We start from the raw sequence: 21,679 nt of genomic DNA on the forward strand, positions 1-21,679 counted from the left end.
ACCAACAGCACCTTCAGAGAGATGTAACCAACCTTCACTGAGACAAAAATGTCAGCATGACACCGGGCATCAAAATACCACTATTCTCCAAAGTTAGATGCTCCTTTAATAAATAGTTAACAGCTCTTATTAAAGATGCAGACACAGAGGACAGTAAGAAGACATTCCCTTCCTAATCTCTCCAGGGAATGTATAATAAATAAAGCTCAACTGTGTACTTTTTAAAAGCTGCTTCAATATTGTATTTTTCTGCTCATAGGGTACTTGGCACAGCAGAAGAATCATGATGCTCCTAAGTGCTGTAAAATGGCTCAACACTGGGGTCCAGTCACCGGACTACATTTAACTTTGCTGCCTCTCTTTACTCTGTATTATAAATTTAGGGATAATGGTTAACTAATTCATGAGTGTTGCGAAGATTAACTAGTTAATGTTTGTTAAATACTCCAAAGAACTAGATTTTGCTTTCAGTTATAAAGGCTCAACAAGCTTGAAGAAAATGAAAGATATACAGAAGAGGGAAGATCTGCTTTTTATACAATTCACAGGAAAAAATAGGTTTCAAAGAAAAACCTGAGAGGGGTCAGTGGCCTACTAGAATCAGCTTGCCCAGAATCTCCCATCTAAGAACTTTACATATAGATTTGCAATACTGTTAGAGGATTGTCTGAGCTCTCAAAATAGTCTTCAGGATGACCATCTTACTGATGCCTTCCTACACCTAAATTAAAAGTAGAAAATGAGAATAGTTTCTTGGAAGCACTCAGCAGATCAAGTTGCTCTCCATGTTTACAGAAGCAATTAATTTGCAATTCTATTAACTTGAATTAAAAAAACAATGGCTCCTGAACCAACAGCTTTAAAAAGGGAACAGGCAAGCCCCTCACCCTACAGACAAGGCAAAGAGAAAACATTCTGCAAGAGGAATAGAGCATATACATGAAGACTTTTGCTTTCACTGAAAGAATGAGAAGTTTGCTGTTAGCAACCAGACTAGGGGAATGGCTACCCATTCCATTGCTCTTGCATGGTCTATCACTTTCTCCTTTCTCTTCTTATTTCTCACCTTTTCCTTCATGTCTCTCTTTTCTCCCTCCATGAGTCCTGTTGCCCCTTCCTTCCCCATTCCCATTTCTGACCCTTCTTGCCATGCCTGCTCCACCCTGCTCCACTTCACACTCACTCCCAGGGCCTGTGGTCCTACTCCATCTCTTTGGGTTGCTGCCTCCACAACCCAGGTGACAGCCAGGCAAAGCAGGTCACTGGAAGATGCCAGCTCCTAGCATTCCTGAGCAGCCCCTCTCTGGATTTCAGACAGAACAAACTGCAGCAGGCAGTGACCTGACTGTGATCTCTGCTGTGGCTGCAGCGGTGGGAGATGGTCCCACATATCTGCTGAGTCTCTCCGAAGTGACATGTGCCACAGCCCCTGCAGTTCTGAGCAAAATGACTCTGATTTACATTAGCACACATTTGTGTAAACCTTGCCTTGTTTTCTTTTGAACACTTGACTGATTCTAAAAAAAAGTACATATCTTCAACTTACAGTGACACAATGAGCCATGAGCCTACTTATTTCCTAATGTTACCACAGCAGACAAGAATCAGCTCTACCTTGAGGGAGAGAGCTGACAGTCTTTCCTGGGAGAGGAGAAGATGGCCTTTGATGTTTCACAGGCAGAGGATATTTCCTCCTTTCACCTCCCCAAATATTAAACAAAACAAACTCCACAACATTATAAATAAAAAGACGCTGCTATGTTAAAAGTTAGTGTGCAAAAAGAACCAATCAATGGAACAAACTTCTTCAATGAAGATATGTCTTTTGAAAATGAAGTGTCATAAATGATGCACATGAGAAATGCAGCTTGTGGCAAACACAACATTGCTTCTCAAAAGGGTAACCTGTGACAAGTAGAAAAGTATGCTATTAATTATGAAATCTGTTAAATAAAACTACATGTATTTCTGTGTGTCTTTACTGTAACTATTCATGGAGAACCTATGAGAAAAAAAGTAGCAATGATCCAGACAACCTGGACCACATATGTCTGTGCTTTGCTGAAACAGGTCCCAGAAACCTAACTCTTTTGTTTTCCTTACCAACAACAACAAAGTAATTACAAATCATACAATCCAATATCAAATTCTACGTTACTCCAAAACTACAGTCAATTAAGTAGAAACAAACTCTATCATCAGAAGGACAAATGAGAGAGGCTAGGGATCATTATCAAAGGACTTCTGTTTTCCTTTGTTTATTAAATTGCAACTGTATTATTTACTGCAGCTTTGCAAGCTAGTGAGCAGCTGGGTGTGACACATTTTCATGCTCTGTAACCTCTCCTTATGCTTCGTTAGATTCCTTATCAGGACCAGAAGAAAAGAAATCTCTCTGTTATGCTTTTCCTGTGGCAAAGGAAAAGACAAGATGATGACTTTCCAGCTCATTTCACTTGTACAACGTTCTCATCAATCACCATGGGGTAGGTCTTTGTTATTTTCACTGAAGGACTGTTCTTAGTTTTCTGTCACAATAAAGCGTGACTTCACTAATTAGCAAATCAAGGTTACCTCTACCACATTTGAAAAAGAACAAAATGCAAACATAAGGCTAAAACTACTTCTGAAATATTTTCCAAGGCCCCAGCTTCACAGAGATAAACCGAAGTCAAGCTAGGTGTAAATTCCTTTCATAGAAACAGAGTTAAGGGCTGAAACACTCAGAGTAGATGTAAGGAAGCTAAACTAACCATTTCATCAAGAACCAGAAGTTTTCTGCTTGTTTTGCGACTTTCTGCTCCAGAAACCAAGCAAAGAAACTGTGGTTTATTTTCATATTAAACTCTCTGTGAAGCATGCATCTCTCTGCAGTTTTGGTTCACTATAGCCCACACAGCTTGGCCTCTATTCTCCTTTTCCTATGTCTTCAGTAAGTGTTTTAGACATCAGCAGGAATTATGTGAGCAAACAAAAAGCAACAAAAAATGGTATCTTCTAAGCAAGGCAAAAACATAATACAAAATGCTTTGTAACATGGTCTCTCCTCTAACTTAATGTTTTTATACATATTTTCCCTTTCAGTCTGTGTTGTTTCTCACTGAATGACAGCTATACACAACATACTATTGTAATAACAAGCATATGGCTCAGAGATCACTGTTGACATTTCCAGAATTCAATTCTGACATTTTATTTAAATGCATGAAAAACATCTGTATACTCTTTCATTAACTGCATTTTACATTTGTAATGTTCTACGTATTCTTTTGGAACCATTTCCATTAAAATGCCAACTCTGTGTTTGGATAGCATGTATTTCCTTTGTAACACTAAGGGAGGAGTATGTTACTGTCAAAATTTCTCTCTAAAAAGTCCTTGCTAAAATATTTACCCTGCTAGTCAGAACAGGAATATCTGAAGTTAACTCCAAATGAAAGAATATTTTAGAATTAATAATAAACTAGATGTTAAAAAAGGTAACATGCTGCCATTCCAATGCCCCTTCCCTGTTGTAAAACTAAATGAAAAACAACCCTGCACTTCCATCCACAGAATACTGTAACATTTTGGAGTGTTCTGAAGTTTCCTAATTGTAGTTATGCAACAGAACTATCACAGCCTAAAACAAAGGACAAAAATTCAGCAGCTTAATTTATTGGCTTTGAAATTAAGCACTCTTAAGAGATGGTTAACATGTCCTCTTGATTATTTTTGGTATTTTAAAGTGACAGTGCAATGCTTCCTACTCTATAGACAAAAGAAGTGGAACATTTTAGAATACTTATAATTTTTATGGCATTGTTTGTAAAGTCACATATTTAGCAACAGTGAAAACTGTTGAGCAGTAACTTCATTTACAATTAAGCCACTAATTTCAAAGGGCCCTTTAAGGTATAAGACACTGCTCAACATTAATAAAGACAGAATGCAATGGCATTTGTTGAATTGGTCACAATGGTAAAATACAGCATCTTCTTGGAAATGGGTATTCTCAAGGGTCATTATTTTCAAAGAAGGCAAATAGGATATTCTGTGGCCACAACAGCTATGATATTAATGAACACCAGATATAAACAAAACGATCCACCAAACCTTGTGATCCTTGGAGCCCTTTGCCATTACTGAGTCAATTTACCATGCTGACCAGCTATGACACATTTTTGTGAATAGTCAGGAGTCTGGTTCCAAATGCACAGACACTGCTTACACATAAGTCTTTTGAGGGAAGACTACTTCTTCACTCTGAAAAAGCATTTAAACACAAGCAAAACACATGTTTTATGACTAATCTGAGACTAAGGAAACAATGGTTTCAATTCTTCTTTGTTCTAACCTTTGAATTCATCAGGTCAATAGCACAGGATAACAACTGATTCTCCTCTGTTATCTCCTCTAATTCAGTCTTTCAACCTCATTTTTAATACTGGAACAATCTGTTGACATAAAATTAGGCAGAAGTTTAAGAGCTTTGCTGAGGAAGTGCCTCTGCTCCCTTTGGGATTGAAGTTGAACCAGAAAGTGCAAGTACATATTCCAGCATGAATTTAAACGTTTTAGGTGTACAGACATAAGTGTTGGTAGTGTATAGCTATAACAGCAAAGGAGAAGTAAAAAAACCCTAAAATAGTGACATTTATTAAGTCTTTGGATAAGGTTCCCAATCCAAAAATGAAGGACACATTTGATCCAGGAGCTTGAACCTCTGTAATTTGCTCTTTCCTAGTGGCACACTATTTAGGCTTAGCAGTAAAAGAAATGAAGGCTGCATGCCCACTGCTGCTAACATCATTGCCCCACACCCACTCCTAGCAGAACCCTGAGAATCCCAGTTACACCCCAGAAGGATTTGACCTTCTGTGAAGGATTGGTGCTTTGGAGTACCAACAATGGCAAATGCTACCATATCACATCTGATTTGTTAAAACTAGAAATAAATGAATCATTTAAATTTTTAAATATGTTCCCTTGCTGTTGCACTAAGAACAAACAACAAGCACTATTTCTGTTATTTCACTCGCATTTCCATTCTGAATTTTCTGTCTTCTGGCAGCTGCCTGTGAATTTACTAATTACATGTCTCTTTTGTTAGGATTTCTTAAAAGGGATATTCTCAAAATGGAAGGAAGCTCATTTCATTTCACTTTGAAACCTGAGAAACCTGTAACATGAACCATACGCTGATTACAGAGCATTGATATATAAAGGAAGCAGTTGTGTAAATGTGTAAAGGGACTGTGGTGGGGAAACAGCAATGCAGTGGTGAAGTTCACACAAATAATGCTGTTGGAGGATCTCACTATCATGACTCATGTTTAACAGGGTACTGTGTAAAGACCAGTCAAAAATGAGGACCTATTATGGTGGGAACCAAAGTCAAGACTTTTCACACAGCCTCCTCCATTAAAAGCCCACAGATAAAATGGACAAGACAGACCCCAGGTGGAGAAATTGTGAGACAGTTCCATGATGCTGCATTTCTATGGGAATAGTCAGGAGGACACAGGAAAAACAGAAAGAAAAGTGATGGAGAGAAAAGTTCTAGAGGAAGGGAAAGAACAGAAGACCGTGTAAATAGGAAGTGAAAGTGAAGTGAAAAAATCAAGGAGAAAGAGAGGGATGGAAGAGAAAAGGCATCAAAAAACAGGAATTGCACAGGCAGAGAACATGGAGTTGAAATCACTGAAAGCAGCTCTGGGTGTCAAGAGGTTTTGGCTTTGGTTGCTCTAGCAGCTGAATGTAGTTGGCTGATGCCCCAGGCTGGTGCTTCTCTGCAGTTTCATGCCTGATGGCCTGAGGACAGGAAGCAGGGAGGAACCGTGTCTGCTCTGGTATCCACAGGGGTGGGTGGGACAGGGGCTCTCCATGTGTCTCTCATCTGACACACTGAATAGGAGGAACAGGCACAGCTTCAGCTGGGTCTCGTTTTATTCCCTCCCTGTAAGTGTAACAGCTCAGCTGTCTTGGGTGATGAACTATTGGATGGACTCTGGGGGATCAGCACATCCACATCTGTAAATACACACACACACACACATACATACATATACATATATACACATATATATATATACACACATTCATACATACACACACACGTGTGTATGTGTGTGTACATATATGTGTGGTGTGCTTTCATGTGCACACACATGACCACTCTACAAGCACAGCAGGAGAACTGGTGCTACCCTTCATGGATCTGTGTACTCCTTAAGCATCTGCGCTGCCAGTTCTTGCCTTTTCTGGGCCACACCTATTTTGAGAAAATGAACTCTGGAGACAGTAGAGTGATGATCATAGTTTCCCTTTCACAAACAGCAGTATTTTTTTCCTGCAAATGTTAGAGGACTTTTGCAAAATACACTTATATATGCATGTGCATGTATATATGTTTATGTGCCTATGTATTCATAAATAACAGAAAATTCTTGAAGCTGACTTTATGTTCTACATATGAAAACATGTAATACAAAAAAATTCCATCTCTGCCCATTTGTATGGAACTTTGTTTCTGGCATAAGCTAAATACATCTGCTGTGGAGGAAAAGAAACAAACAGAACATATCTTGATTAAATCAGTATGCCACTAAAGTAACACGCTTCGAATTAATTTTTACTGTGGGATACAATAACCTGCCTATTCACTGGCATAAAACCAGTGCATACAGCTAGTCCAAAAGTATTAAATTTCTCTTGGGGTGGAATAGAGAAAACAGTTTTATGGGAAAATAACTTACTTGATTATTATATCGTCTTTTATTAGCTATGAGTTTTCTGTGGCCAACTTTTGAATTGTTTTACACTATGGCTCTATAATTGCTGTGAGCAAATATAAACACTTGTAAATATTCTAGTTTAGAGAATCTGAGCTGCATTAACTTGGGTTGACTAAGATGGTGAATGTATTCTGCTATAATGCTTCTTGTCCCAGATCAGCCGAGTTCAACCCTTAGAATCCTGAGTTTAGTAAAAAAAAAATGTTGCCCAGTTTTCCTAAGCATCTACCTTTGTCACAATTTGTGTTGTTGTCTACTCTTCCCCATCTCTATGTGCTTGTTTTGGGATGAAGAACAATTTTGGGGTTACTGCACAGGGGACTGATTTCCTTCCTTCCTAGTGCAGAAACTACTATCAAGAAAGTGATTCTTATCTGTCCTGGCAAAAATCAAGAATGGCTCTTTGAAATTCTTCTCTTTACCTCACATCTGCTGCAGTCCGACCTTCAAATTACTTGACAAAAACAACATATGGCTTGTAAGCAAATTTTGAACATGGGTAAATCAAAACACTTCAGTGTATTTTTCTGCCACTGCTTTATGTACACCATCAGCTGCAAGCTTTCTCTTAATTACTTTAAATGTAGCATGTCGTGTTTGATGAAGAGAAGGACTCTGGAAACATGAGTGACACTTGTGCTGATCACTGAGCCAGGATGTGCTTGCAGAGCAAGTCGTGCCTGAGCACCATCACCATGAGACAAAAGAAGGCATCTCAAAAATACTCCCCACTTGGAGGAACTGTCACTGGCTGGATGCAGAACAGTGTGGCACTGTCTCTGAGATGCTGCCTGGCAGCTCAGCCCCACTTCTGTACCTGACTGACAATTATTCCTACCACATGCTCCCTTTCTTTCAGGGTCACCAAAGCATTTCACATAGCAATTGGTACTGTACTCATGTTCCAGTAGCAAAAAGCCAGTGTCATTAATAATCTGAGAGTGTCTCAAGGGAATGCAGAGCAGTAGGATCCATAAACTTTTTTATGCATCACACCCATGTCCAGCTCTGCTGAACTAACAGAAATTAAATTAACTGATAGCGACATTTCACTTCCAGTGTTTGTAATACTGCAATTTTGCAATGACTTGATCATAAATCTGCTCTACCAAGGCTCAATCACCTTCCCTGCCCACAATTCAGAATCTCTTCAGTTTCTTAATTTCCTCTGACTTTTTGAATAAAGATGATTTCTGGCCCTCCATCTACTGAAAACAATAGCTTCCTTCTGACTTCAAAAAGGATGTGTCCCTTAGGGCCCTACTGGACTGTGCTGCTGCCTTGAGAGTAGGGACCACAAAAGAAAAGTAGGTTGAGATGTCTATTTACAGAACCCTTCATAGACATCATTTCACAGTGACATTTCTAATTTAGTGTCATTGTTTTGGAAGACTAAAATTATTTTTTCAGGCAGGTTGCTTTCATGCATTATGCTCCAGTGCTGCTTGACTGCTTTCCAAACTGGAACAACTGAAAAAATGTGAAGCGCTCCAATGATTTTAAATCACTCTAGTCAGGACAGAGTGATTTAAAATTATTGGAGTGCCTCACATTTTTATGAGTTCCCAGTTTGCAAGCAATGGACGTCCTAGCAGTCCTAGGCTACAGCACTGCAAAAAACAACTATACATTATCATCAGATTGAAAAGGTTTGCATAAGAATTTGGAAATGGTAGGAATTAGAAGATATTTAACACCACCATAATTGAAATCGGTGGCTGTACACGAACAGTAAAAAGACCCAAGCTAAAGAAGTAACTGCGAGGATACCAGACTATATTGTGTGACATCCTGTGAGCTGCAGTCTCTTTATTCACAGAATCATGACTCCTCCTAACACTTTGGTCAGCTTCTACATTGCTACCCGCTACCAGCCAGAGATGTGGGTGTGCCTCTACATGCAGCACAGTATGGGAAAGAAATTGCACCACCTACAACACAGGGAACTGCCACTCTGGAGAGTGGATATTCTCGAGAATATCCATTTTTTAATGTTTAGCTCCTTCAGCGCTTGTGCAGGACACCTACTCTCTCTTGCTACCCTTTCATGCAGATGGCAGAGAAAGAAAAAAGATTTATCCCACATGATATATCAGTTCAGCCCTTTTGTTTTTTATTTATTTGTACTGGCTACTCTTCTTTAATTTATAATACAGATTCAGAACAAAATCTGTTGCAAAATAATCCACAAAAAATGAAACTCTTAGCACCTGTAAATGGGCACCATTTCACTGAAGCTAATAGATTTACACTTGTTAGTATCAGCTGGGGATCTGATCCATTATTTGTACACTCCAAATTCTTCACTAAGTTTTGCTTCTTTCTTTACCATAAAAGTACTGCCAGGAAAACGATAATAACAGCTCTTCTGTTAGTATCTTTCTTAATAATTCAAGCAGGTTCGTTTCTTAGCGACTTTTAACTTTGATGTTGTTAAATGTAGCCACCCTCTGAAGACTCAGTACTAGTGAATCTGTTTTCCTGGAATATCTTGCTTTATTTTCAGAACTGCACGATTGTGTGACATCTGCTTCACATCTCGTACGTGACCAACTGAGTAGGTACAAACCATGGCATACGGCTGAGTTACCTCACAACAGTGAACACTGGTCTGCTTTCTGAGAAACAGCTTCTTCATATTAATTTTCTAAGAGTCTTGCAAAGATATCACCAATCTGCCTGGTCTAATAGCATGTAATATAAGCTAACAGGGATGCAACAATATAAGCTAACAGGGATGCATGTATTCCATGACTGAGGCAAATATTTGAAAATTCAATTTATGGGCTACTATCTGATAAGCCCACAAAAGAGAATTAGGTTCACTGCTGTACTTTATAAATTTTAGGCATCTAAATATCAGAATCTGTATACCCGAATCAGATGGGTATATCAGCTTTCTATGCAAAGAAGTAAATATCCAAAAAATATTCACAGAAGCCATTCACTTGCGTGAGGAACCAGGACACAGCAGAGAAAAGCATACACATGGAACCTTGCTCACTCTGTGATCTGGCTGCCCTGTTCAAGGTTGGAGGGAATACCATGAAGACTCACAAATCACAGGCCTGAGTAGAAAAACATCCCAGCTTTTGCAACATTCTGTGATAGGTAACATGCACCTGCTGTACTGGAAACCTTTTTTTTGTTCCTTCCTGTGTTGACTGTCAGATTGACACACGCACAGCCCACTTAGCACATGTAGCCTAAATTCCAGATTGCTGTAAGAAAACTATTGCAAGAAGCCACAAGTCTACTTGTAATGACATTACCACACAAAGTTAACATTATTCATTACTAAAATTAAATTTGTTGTCCCCTCCCACTTTTAGAGACTCTGGTATAGCAGTACAAAATGACTGGAGGGAACTCCAAAGAACCATTCTGCAACCGCTTAATGTACAGCTTTATATACAAAGCCATTACACGCATAGAATAATTTAAAGCTAAGTATTATTAAATACATTGCGGTATCTTAAAACAATAAACATAATCTTGGTTGCATTGTTTGATGCATATGATTTCTACATGAAAAATGTAGTTAGTGTTAAACAACCATAACCATATCAAAATTAATTAGAATAAAAAGAAATGCCAGCACAAGCATCAGAATGAAACGTGACCAGGCAGTTTAAACATGCTTCAGTCCCAAAGGCTAAGCCATCAAAATGCTTTAGTGGTCTGTTAACTATTTAGAAGAAAATCATGGTTCTGTGGCATATGTGTCATTCCCACTTCCACTACCCTTATGTCAGCTAACAAAAGTTTCTAACGAGCCAAGGCTCTTGGAGGCTCAACTGCTAAGACCATTAACGTTACCAAAGACCTGCGCATGACTAACAGCTGTGACCAAAGGAAGCTGAACTCATACCTTGCATTTCCACATAAACTACCCTAAAGTTAAAGAGTATCCCAGGAAGAAAAGAAGGGAGGAGACAATGGGTAGAGAGGAAAGAAGGAAGATGTTGTCATTGCTGATTCTGATTCACGCCATATGGAACATATAATAATCAGGTCTGACAGAGGAAGCCAGCAAGTGTGAGCGTGACTACAATCCAGCAGCTACAAAGGCTGACTATGGTTCTCTTTCAAAAGTGAACATTATGTCCACAAGTATTTGGAGTAGTGTTCACCATCCCTCTAGCTCAAAGTAGACTCAATTAAATAATAATGGAAGGGCTTCAGCAGAAAAGATTTAAAACTGCTCTGTCCAGAATAATCTAGAACTCAGAAGCCAGAGCCACAGAAATGGACGAGAGCATCCACACTCCTGGTGACAGAAAGGGGAAGTGAGCATGTCTGCTCTAGATCCTGTATGTGTATTCCCACTACCAGGCAATGTCTCATAGGAAAACTACCTCTCTTCTATCATGCTATGGACACCTGTCTGTATCTTCCTAAAACACCCTCTGGGGTGACTCCTACTGCAGGGACTTAGGCATTAGAAAGGCATTGTTGAGCAGCATTAAGACAAAAGCTCTAGCTGTGTTTGAATGATCAATATGGCGCACTTCTCTGAACTGCTACAGTCTGACAATTGCCTGCAAAACACAGAGAAAGTTCATAAAATGGTACCGGCGTCACTTTTATTTCTTGACAGGTGGTAACCAAAAACCCCAGCATGCCCCAAACCAGCAGAAGCTGAGCCTCCCTTCCCTAAATGTTATGTAACGATGGTGGTCAATTCACACAAAAAAGATCTTTTGGGGCTGATGCTTCTCTCATAGTAATTTTATGTCATTCAAGGTCCACTAACAACTGTTGATTTTACAGCAGGGTGCCAAAGAGGTATATTAGATCCTTCAACTTCAAGCTATCCAGAGCTTGGCTCATTTGGCACTTCTGTGCTGCTGACACACACAGAACTTTAACAGATGGTCTTACAATACTGGCAGCTGTTTTGTACTGTGCTGGCGGTGAGGGGAAATACTCTACACAAATTGTCTGCAATTCTGGAAAATAAATGAAGTACAAATCCATATTAACCTCAAAAGCCAAACTATAAAAAGTCAGATTAGTCATTTAACGATGTATGTGCTCTGGGTTAAATGCTCAGCTGCTACAAAATCGTAGTATTTTCCTGCAGCCAGGAGAAGTATGTTTTGCTTCAGTTTCTGTCAGGAATATCCATAAAGATTTTATAATTACAAAGGTATTGAAATATACTAAAAATAAGCCTTGAGACCCTTCCTCATGTGATCAGCCCTGACTATCAGCGAAAGTACCTCCATAAACTGGATATTTTGACATAAACGTGAAGCAACAGGGTGCAACTTAAGTTAACTGAATCTCTCTCTTTTCCTGTGCCAAACAGGATTCAAGAAAAAACACATCAGCTACTGTGAAAATGTTGAAATCAACAGCGATGACCAAGTAAACAGCAATTTTACATTTTTCCTCACCCATTTAAAAAATGATTATGTACCACAAGCTGAATTTTACAGTCACTAATTTCACTGTTTGCAGTGGAACTTGCACTGTACATAAAAGACCAAAATTGCTCCTCCTTGTTTCTGTGTGGCTTTTTTACTTTATTCTGCCAAACTATCAGATATAGCAACTGGGTTAACTAGTAAACCATTTATGCAGAATAGTGCTTTTCAAATGTAAGCACAATGATTTCCTTCATCAGTATAAAATCTCCATGAAATGTATACCCAAACATATATTTGACAGTCTCATAGTGCAATTTCTATTTCAAAAATAGAATTTTTGAAAATCATAAATACTTTAGTACAGTGCTCATGTCTTGTATTTCCTTTAAATGAAACATAGATCAAAAGATACTTCAAACTGAGATTTCAGAGGCTTGGTCTTTCAGATACCATCAATTTCAATATATTTCGTTAAATAATAAGCCAGTCACCTTACATCTTATTTTCACAATGTTAGTTCAGTTGAAATAGAGTTCATGTAAGTAGCTTCAAAGTCCTAAGAGGAAAATAGAACCTTAACAGCATTATAATAAAATAGTCTTACAATATAATAGGTACATTCCAGTCTTCTTCTGACTGAATCAAAGCTGTATCCATTTTTCAAAAATTTTATTTTATCCACTACGTTTGGTTAAAAACATGGTTGCTGGAACTGACTGGTATTATACATATGTGACCTTGACACCAGTGAATAGATCTTTATTCACTTTAGTTCTAATTTTATACTGAAAGATCATACACCTCCTAAGTCTGAAGCTGTTAAAAGACTTATTAAAATAACTAAATTTTCAAGAGTTTTCATGTTTTCTTTTCCTCCCTGGCTGGAAGTATAACTTTCTGGAAGTATGTTGTATCATCTTAGTTTGGCAAGGAAAATCCTTGCCAGACTAAGATGATACAACATACTTCCAGAAAGTATTTATACAAGTGAAAGATAATGGATAATGCATGTCTGAAAGCATAAATTATTTCTCCTCACAAAAATGAAAAAAAAAATCAGAAGAAATGTTAAACAGACACTGTCAAAATGTCACAAGATCAATCCCTCTGCTTCTCTTCCCAGGTATAAACCTTTTGTCAAACACCTCAACCTATGATCCTCAACATGGCACTTTGCTGTGAAATTCTCAGAAAAGCAGAGTTGGTATATGCATTTTAGTAACAATAACACAGGCACATCCTACCCTAGGTAGGGGTCCTCCCTTACAGATGCAGAGTATGAGATAACACGACAACAAAATTTCATTATTGTCCTCCCAGTTACTGAGAGCTTTCCCAGCTTCTGTAACAACTGATCATGATTCGCCCCATCTTTCAGCCCACCCTCTGTAGAGCGCACCACAGGCCCACAATGAACATTTCTTGCTCTCAGAATGTACACAAACTCTCCTGGCAAGAAGGACATAAAGCAAAAGTAGTCTCTTGGGGAAATAAAAGGCAAAGGAAAAGGGATAACGAGTACAGGATTTATTTTATCCATTCTAGCAATAACCAGCACTTCACCTTTAAGGGAAGGTTCAAGTACTCTCTGCTGAAACAATAACAGAATCATCTGCCTGCAGCTGGAAGCAAAGGTCTTTCTTAATGATCTCCCAGAATGATGGAATTACAGAATGGTATTACTGCTATTGGGAAACACCTTAAAAATCCCACTGCCATGTACAGGGACATCTTTCACTAGACCAGGTAGCTCAGAGCTTCATCCAACCTGTCCTTGAACACTACCAGGGGTGGGGCAGCCATGACTTCCCTGGGCAACTTGTTCCTCTGCCTCACCACCCTCACAGTAAAGAATTCTTCCCTAATATCTAATCTAAACATACTCTTTCAGTTTTAAACCACTCCCCTTTTTCCTGTCACTACATGCTCCTGTAAATAGTCTCCATATTTCTTGTAGGCTCCCTTCAGGTACTGGAAGGCTGCAATCAAGTCACCTCTAAGCCTTCTCTTTTTCAGGCTGAACAATCCCAATTCTCTCAGCCTTTCCTCATAAGATAAGTGCTCCATTCCTCTAATCAACTTGGTGACCCTGCTCTGGACCTGCTCCAACAGGTCCCTCTCCTTCCTGTGTTTGAATGCTACATTTGGTACAACAGTAGAGATTCAGTAAATTTAGAACTCTGAAAGAGGAATAAAATCACAAGTGCAGCATTTTTCACAAAGAGATTATATCTGTTACTTTGTGCTGCAGTTCATGTCCCAAGCTGGGCACTACTCAATTTTGATGCAACAAAATCCTAGGGATCACAACACAGTTTGTCTGATTTATCTCTGAAATACGATCTCCTAAAATCTTTCTCCTTAAATACCTTTATAGTTTCAGTAGGCACTCCAGGCTCTGGAACTTTATCCAAGTAAGTAGTCAAGTCTTGATCCACATGTTCAAACACTAATGTTAACTTGGTCTCTCTGTCTGTTCGTGACACGGTGCACACATCAAACAATCTGAGAAGAGGAAAAGAACAGAAGAGGTAAGTATAGAAGGAACCAGTACAGATGTAACTTGCATCTCAAGCATGTCCATTTAAATTTCTTACAGTATACAGAATGGAAAAGAGCTTTCCAAAGGCAGACCAATCTTTGAGCTCTTGATTCATTTGGTAACAGCTGATATATCAAAATTACCATCTCAGTCTCTCATTTGTGAATTCTGAAATAGGATTAATTATTAAGAACTCATCAGCTGTTAAATGTAAAATAATTATATGAAAATAATTCATTTTTTTGACACAGCAACCTGAGTTACTACAGAAAATTACATGACATTTATACACATTCTAGGCTCCAGTATTTATAATCATTAAAAAAAAAAATAGCCGGAAATATTTTGAAAAATACGTAAGAGTGTTTGCATGCACCTTCAGTTTCTTTCCACAGAATTCCCACGTATACCATTACACAACTTTATATCTCCTTCAGCAGAAACAGAATTTTTTCGCTGATTCCTCTTGCAAATTCCTGGACACAAGGAATACCTCCAGAATCAGCGTACTGTTTGAAAAAAAGCTTTGTGTACAAGATGTCACTACTTCTTTCATCACTTTTGGTCATTCTTTTACTGCAACTTCTTTGTCATTTCACCTTGTTGCACAACACCCAACTAATCGACAAAGCTCTTCATAATACCACATTCCTATCTGATTACTCTACTTCTGGTTTTAAGTAGGATTTCTCTCATCCTCTCCATCTACCATACCAGCTTTAATCACTGTTTCACCTTTTTTGAAAACATCTGCTCATCATTCTGTGCTTCACACCTATATTCATACCAGTGATTTTCACTATCCTTCTTCAAGTCCCACTTCTACAAAATCCTAATAGGAAACCATCTGAACAGCCAGAAGGACATTTCTTCCCTGCTCACATACTCTACTCATGTGCTTATTCATTTACACTACATGATCAGATCGCATTTCTCTCTGAGGTGAGGCAGAAAAATGAATCACTACTTTTACTAGGTGACAGTAGTTTTAAAAAATGAATTAAGTTAATAGAAAAAGGTCTAGACAGTTAAACTGAAGAATTTCTCATTGATAACAGACCACTAGTGTTGATACTATGGCTTATTTTTTCAACATCATATCAGTGATGCTGGTGTATTACTTTTATCTTTTATACACTTTTCTTAGAATTACTTTATTAGAATTAAGAAGTGCAGGACTTCTGGTAATGTTATCAAGTGGTATTTTTGTTGTTTGTTCGAGGACTAAAGGCTTTATATGCAGGATTTGAAAACAACTGATCACACACAAAGCCTTGAGAGTCCCTTCTTTTCGCAGAGGACATCTGACAAACAGACAAGGACAAGATGTATGTGAGATCTTGCACTGAGATTTTACTTCTTAACTTAAATCTCAATGTATTGCACAAGAGAAGGAAACACTAGAATTGGCATAACCACTTGGGAAGAATGTAATTCGGGTTTAAGAGAGCAGTATTTTTCACTTGGCATTTACCATAGTAAGGCTGTGCTCTCATTTGACAGCATTTCCTAAATAATCATTAGTCTTACACTGAAAAAATGTTTATTAGCTACCATATTTTGAAAATGTATACATGCACATTCATTTTAGGTTAAGGACGCTATTCAGTGAGTAATAAATTAGGAACCAGAATTCCAGAATATGATAATAAAACTGTCACCCTACCTCTACTTGAAGACTAATCTGTACTTAATCTCTAATCATAATCTGAACAAACAAACATTAATTATTATGGTAACACAGTGACTGTAAGAGAAAATGTGTTTGCACATTTCTCGTAATGACACATAACGTTCTCTGAGATTCCCTAAATGGGGTGTACATGTCCTGTACACGGTAAACAAGTTTTGTGAAAAGTCACAAACCTTCCTGAAAAGTGAAATTTACTGGTATTTGGCTGGAGATTAATAATCTGCAATATATTTATATAAATCAACGTGGAATGTAGCCGGACTGCCTATAACCCCAACACATGCAAATAGAGAGGAGCCAGACAGGTCTCAACATCTGAACATAAACACTGGAAAATATTTCCAACTGTATGATTCCTTTGTGTTGACCTACATTCACCTAAAATGTTCTAGAACACCTCTTTTGCCAGGTATTTAATACACTGGCAAAACCCCCATATTTTCAACTATAGCAGAGTTATAATTAAAGAAAAAAAGGAAAAAAGATTTCACTGTATTAAACTTAGAAGCAACATGTAATTTCCAACTCACTGAGGAGGAAAAATGTTGACTCTGTTAATTCTTCTGTATGTAGGTTATGTTGATTCTGGCATTTTCTGGCACAGCAAAACAAGGAACTCAGAGAAGCACAATTCTGGTTTCCTTTTACTGAGTAATAATATTATCACCGAGTATTCATATTATCTTTCCTTTCCATATACTCTTTATGTGAAACTCTAAATGCTTTACTATTAATCATAAAAGCTCCAGATTCTGCACTGGGCCAGGTACAAATATATTGTGTTTACTCATAGAAAATATAGCTGCTACCTTAGAAAGATAATTTAAATCACAGGTTATATTAATCCATGATATTACAAAAAAACAACATCTGGCATTGCTCCTGCTAATCGTTCTTGAAATAGATTGAGAAAGACACAGCCTCTTTATTTAGTAGTTTCCACAGGGATAAATCTACTTTTTATAAATTATACTCTCTTCCATTCACTGTGAGAATATCACCCATAAAATTGTCTTTGTTAATTAGGAACATCTCTGCTGCCTACATTGCATATCTCTGAAGCCATTTCCTCATGATTTTCTGTATGTGACGCATTAACATTGCACGTGACTGCCTCTCTGGAATAGGCAACAGCAAAAGGCCTTTTATTTAAAGAGTTACTATGTGGACACTGTCCTAAGTGAAGTAAATGTACCTCAATTAATACAGGATTTCCATACTGAATACTTTGTAAACACAAGCCCCGCCCTTCTATTGTACTTACAAGAGAAATGTTTGAATTATTTGATTAAAGTAAGATCCGCTATGGGAAATCCTGCAAGTATTTAACAAGATGTTTGGCTGGAGTCATACACCGCCCAACGCGACCATCGGAACTGAACGCTGTTGAAGAGACGCTAACGGAGAACCTGGGTTTTAATGCACACATTTTTTTCAAGTTAATTGTACTAAAGCAGGAGCTTATCAGCTACAAATCTCTGTCTCTGTTTTATGTGTTTAGTGCCTAGTGGATCTTCCTATAATCCAGCAGAGTACCCGCCTTCCTACAAAAATACTTTGGGATTTTTTGCATGCAGAAAACCAGATGATGCTCCTTGAAGTCTCCATAGCTTCTTACAACACAAAATCTGACAAATGCAACCTCAGTTCACTTTCATTTTACAATATGAATACCTAATGCTTTTAAAAGAAAGACAGTTATTACTTTGAAAACTATTGCATCTACTGAGTGGTAGATTGTAACTGATCCCAGAAAGTCCCTAAATGTAACTAGATTTGCTTTTGAGATGATCTGAGAATTGCTATGAAGTTTCCCGCTTTCAAGTAGCATAAACATTTTTTCCAGAGCAAACTGAGATAACAGCGATGGAGATGAGCCCAAGACACCTGCAAGAAATACTGAAAGACAGATCTGACTGTAAGACCTGAAAAAAATGTAGGACATAATTTCTCTTGGCTATTGTCAAACAGATGAGTAGGTACATCTGGGAAATTAACTGGATCATAGTCAAAAGGAAGAACCAAGAATTAGATAGTTGCTGCCAATGCATCCAAGGGCTTACTGTTATTTTTCTGCAGTAGGACTAAGCCAACATGAATACATATGTATCCCTGTATGGTCACTCACAGCACTGAACCAAACCAGTCCTCGCCTCCTAAAGATTTCTAATAACATGGATTTACTTTAATTTTCTTTGGAACAGTGTCTTCCTCAAAAGAGTTACTTCCTAGCTTATACATAACTGAGCAAGAGAATTGGAGCCTTTGATTTGTAGGAGAAATGCTTTAGAAGACTGTGGTTACGTAAACAGTGGCATAATAATATGCTACAGTTTTAAGATTTCACAAGTCTGAGCAAATACACAGATGGAAAGAGTTTGGGGTGGCCTCAACCTAACTCTGAAAGCTATTTATCTGCATGACAGAAAACGAGCACAGAACTTATGTACTGACAGTGTTTATGTAAACACCACAAGACTGGGATACCAAGACTATCACAAGCCATGACTGAGGTTTATTGGTTTATTGACAAATAAGGAGAGGAGGACCTGAACAACTTCTGCTTTTACTGCCTTTGACTTAGGTTAATCCTGGAAGTTCATAAACACAGAAAATTTCTGCCTCTCATAGCTGGAAGTATTGAAGAATGACAGTTGGTCGTCCTTTGTCCTTTTAGTCCAAATTTCAGCAGCAGCCTCAGACTCCTGAGTTCTCAAGAAGTCACTCAGCAGCAAGCCCTTTGTACAGCCCAGCCTTATAAACTAGGTACTCCTTAAAAAAAACAGTTTTACCCCTACTTTTAATATTAGCTACCTTTTCATTTCTTGATTTTGATGCCAAAAAAAAAAGACTGCTGACAGAAACTGGTCTCTACTTGGAATTACAAATAAATACCCAATGTATTGGAACAAAGGGATCATCTTTTGGATGAAGAAGACAATAGCTGGGCAACTGGACTAGAACAGGTGCATTAGGAGAACCAAGTTCCACATAGCAAAACAGGAAATAGAGTTTCCCACTGAAACATATGACAGAGCTCTTTCCCTCTGTTCAGGACATACTGCTTTGTCTCATTTTAATCAGCAATCACCCACTCCTCCAGGCCTCTGAACGCTGGTATTTCAAATGTAGAGTTTTCTTGCTCAAAGGAGCTTTAGTAAAACACTTTTAGATGGGAAAAAAGTGCATATGCAGAGGAAGAGGCTGCTAAATTCAAAGTATTTAAATGGCATTTTTCCTGATATAACATCTCTAGAACCACACAGTAATGCAAAACCTAAGTTCCACTTTCAGAGGCACATGGGGTCTTCAAGAACTTCACAATGTACTTTAAACTCCAGCTGCAGCTGCCCCAATGTGTATCAGTGCTTAAGGTATGGCTCCACAGCAGATTGCAACATAACAAAGACTCTGACTGCACCAACAGAACCACCTCGGTACTGGAAACCCACAGCATGAGGGCACAGCACTGCCTGCAGCACAGCCAGCAAGCCCAGAGTCAGCTCCATCCAGAAACAAGTCAGATGCCCAGAGCCAAACTTGATTAAATAATCTTGGGTATGTCTACAGTGTTCATGGCAACTTTATGTCTTAAATCAGTATTCTCTACTTTTCTACTGGGTTCTTGGAGTTTGTGAACATTTCTCCTGCTTTGCTACCCTTCCAGGGAAGAGTAGCAGGATCACCTTTTGTCTCCAGGAGAAATCTCTTTCAGGCAAACAGTAGTAAAGGTAGACTTAACATCAGGTAAAATCAATTAATTTATCTAGGACAAGCAGATGTTCTGTAGATAGATGTTTTCAATTCTGAAGTCACTCATTCATTATCTGCTGTGCACAGAGCAGAAAGAGCTACAGCAGAGAAGCAACTGTAGAATGAGAGAAAAGCAGCAGAAAGTCCTGTTCTGGACACCCACTCCAGCAGAGCTCAGCCAACACTGCTGCTCACAGCCCACTCACCAGTGAGGTTTAAGGAAAGGAAGGGGGACATTAGGATGACAAGGCAATCGTTCATCTGCAAGCTGAGCTTTGCGCTGTAATTTTTTCCAGTCTCTCTCCCTTTCTGACTTGGAAAAATTATTTAAAATGCTTAGCTGTATAAAAGAGGTTTTTGTTCTTTAAGTGTGCGTGAGGAAGAGAGACAGAGAAAGTGACAGAGAGAAATAGATGCTCGTGAAAGCGAAGTAAATAGCACTGGCTAAAGTCCGATAGAGTGGGCTGACTGGGCAAGCGTTCAACGCTCAGTCCCGACTGCAGCCCTGACCTGCAACACCCCTGCTCTCCTGCACTGGGCCCCACTCAAGCAATGACGAGCTCTGGTGCCAGACTGAATGGTTTTGTGATGCAGACAAATGTCTGCTCCTATGAAACCACCAAAACCAGTTTTCATTTTCAACAAAAACCAAGATTTGTGCCCAAAAGATGAAAAGGCTAAGGACATTTTCTCAGTGTGCCACCCAAGCCACTAAAAGATGCAGTTGTTAAAAGAGTTTTACTTCAAGGAAAAATAGGCCTGACAAGATGTTCTCTGCACCTTTCTTTGTTTATAGCCGCACGCTGTCTATTTCAACCCTCACACCGTCATTTCTCTTTCACCTTCTTCACAGAGGGAAATTATCTTTAACAGACAAGAACCATAAAAGGATCTCCTAATACTCCGTAATTCAAACTATATCCTGCCTTGCAGAACTCCTCTTCAGGACTTATTCGACAGTTCACCAGTTTTTAAAATGCTTAATTCCTCACCAGTCAGTCCATGAACAATCTCACTGCAACTGATTTTATCCAAACTGGCCACACACGGAGCCCTTGACAATACGGAGGGAAAATCCCAGCTGGGTGGTGCCGGAACACATGCCTGTGTGCTGCCCTACCAAACACTCTGTCCCAGGGCAGGCCAGGGACACGCCAAGTCACCCCCGAATCAGAAAAGTAACATGGCCTGTTATGAAGACAGTCGTTGACAGATTGTTTAGGATCAGCAATAGCTGTCTGACCTATTCATAGTGCTCTCATGTGATCCTTCAACAAGCAAATGTACACTGCCTTTCCAAGTCATGTACACTGCTGCTATACAGTGCTGTAAGCTTCCAGCAAGCTTCTGTAAGCTTCCAGTTCAGAGTACAAAATAAAGATGCTCCCATTCATTGGCAATGTGTTTGCATCTGTTGTTTTTAGATTTTCTTTATAATACCTTCCTCAGGGAATAGCTGTATTCCTGTTTAGATTCCCTAATTTGCTCAATATGTAAGTAAAACTTATGCCTGAATATTGATTTTGTTTAATTCAAATGA

The 21,679-nt window shown here is 38.7% G+C and overlaps 1 protein-coding gene across 2 annotated transcripts in view; it reads right to left on the reverse strand.

Moving 5' to 3' along the window:
* The window catches only part of CDK6 (cyclin dependent kinase 6), a 136,814-nt gene that overhangs the window by 90,846 nt on the left and 24,289 nt on the right, over window positions 1–21,679 (reverse strand). For both annotated transcript variants that reach the window (XM_036399818.2, XM_036399826.2), the window contains exon 3: window positions 14,521–14,656. In XM_036399818.2, the coding sequence (XP_036255711.1) occupies window positions 14,521–14,656 (136 nt within the window). The remainder of the gene's footprint in view (window positions 1–14,520; window positions 14,657–21,679) is intronic.

The sequence above is a fragment of the Molothrus ater genome, chromosome 1 (assembly GCF_012460135.2).
Source record: "Molothrus ater isolate BHLD 08-10-18 breed brown headed cowbird chromosome 1, BPBGC_Mater_1.1, whole genome shotgun sequence".
Taxonomy (NCBI): domain Eukaryota; kingdom Metazoa; phylum Chordata; class Aves; order Passeriformes; family Icteridae; genus Molothrus; species Molothrus ater.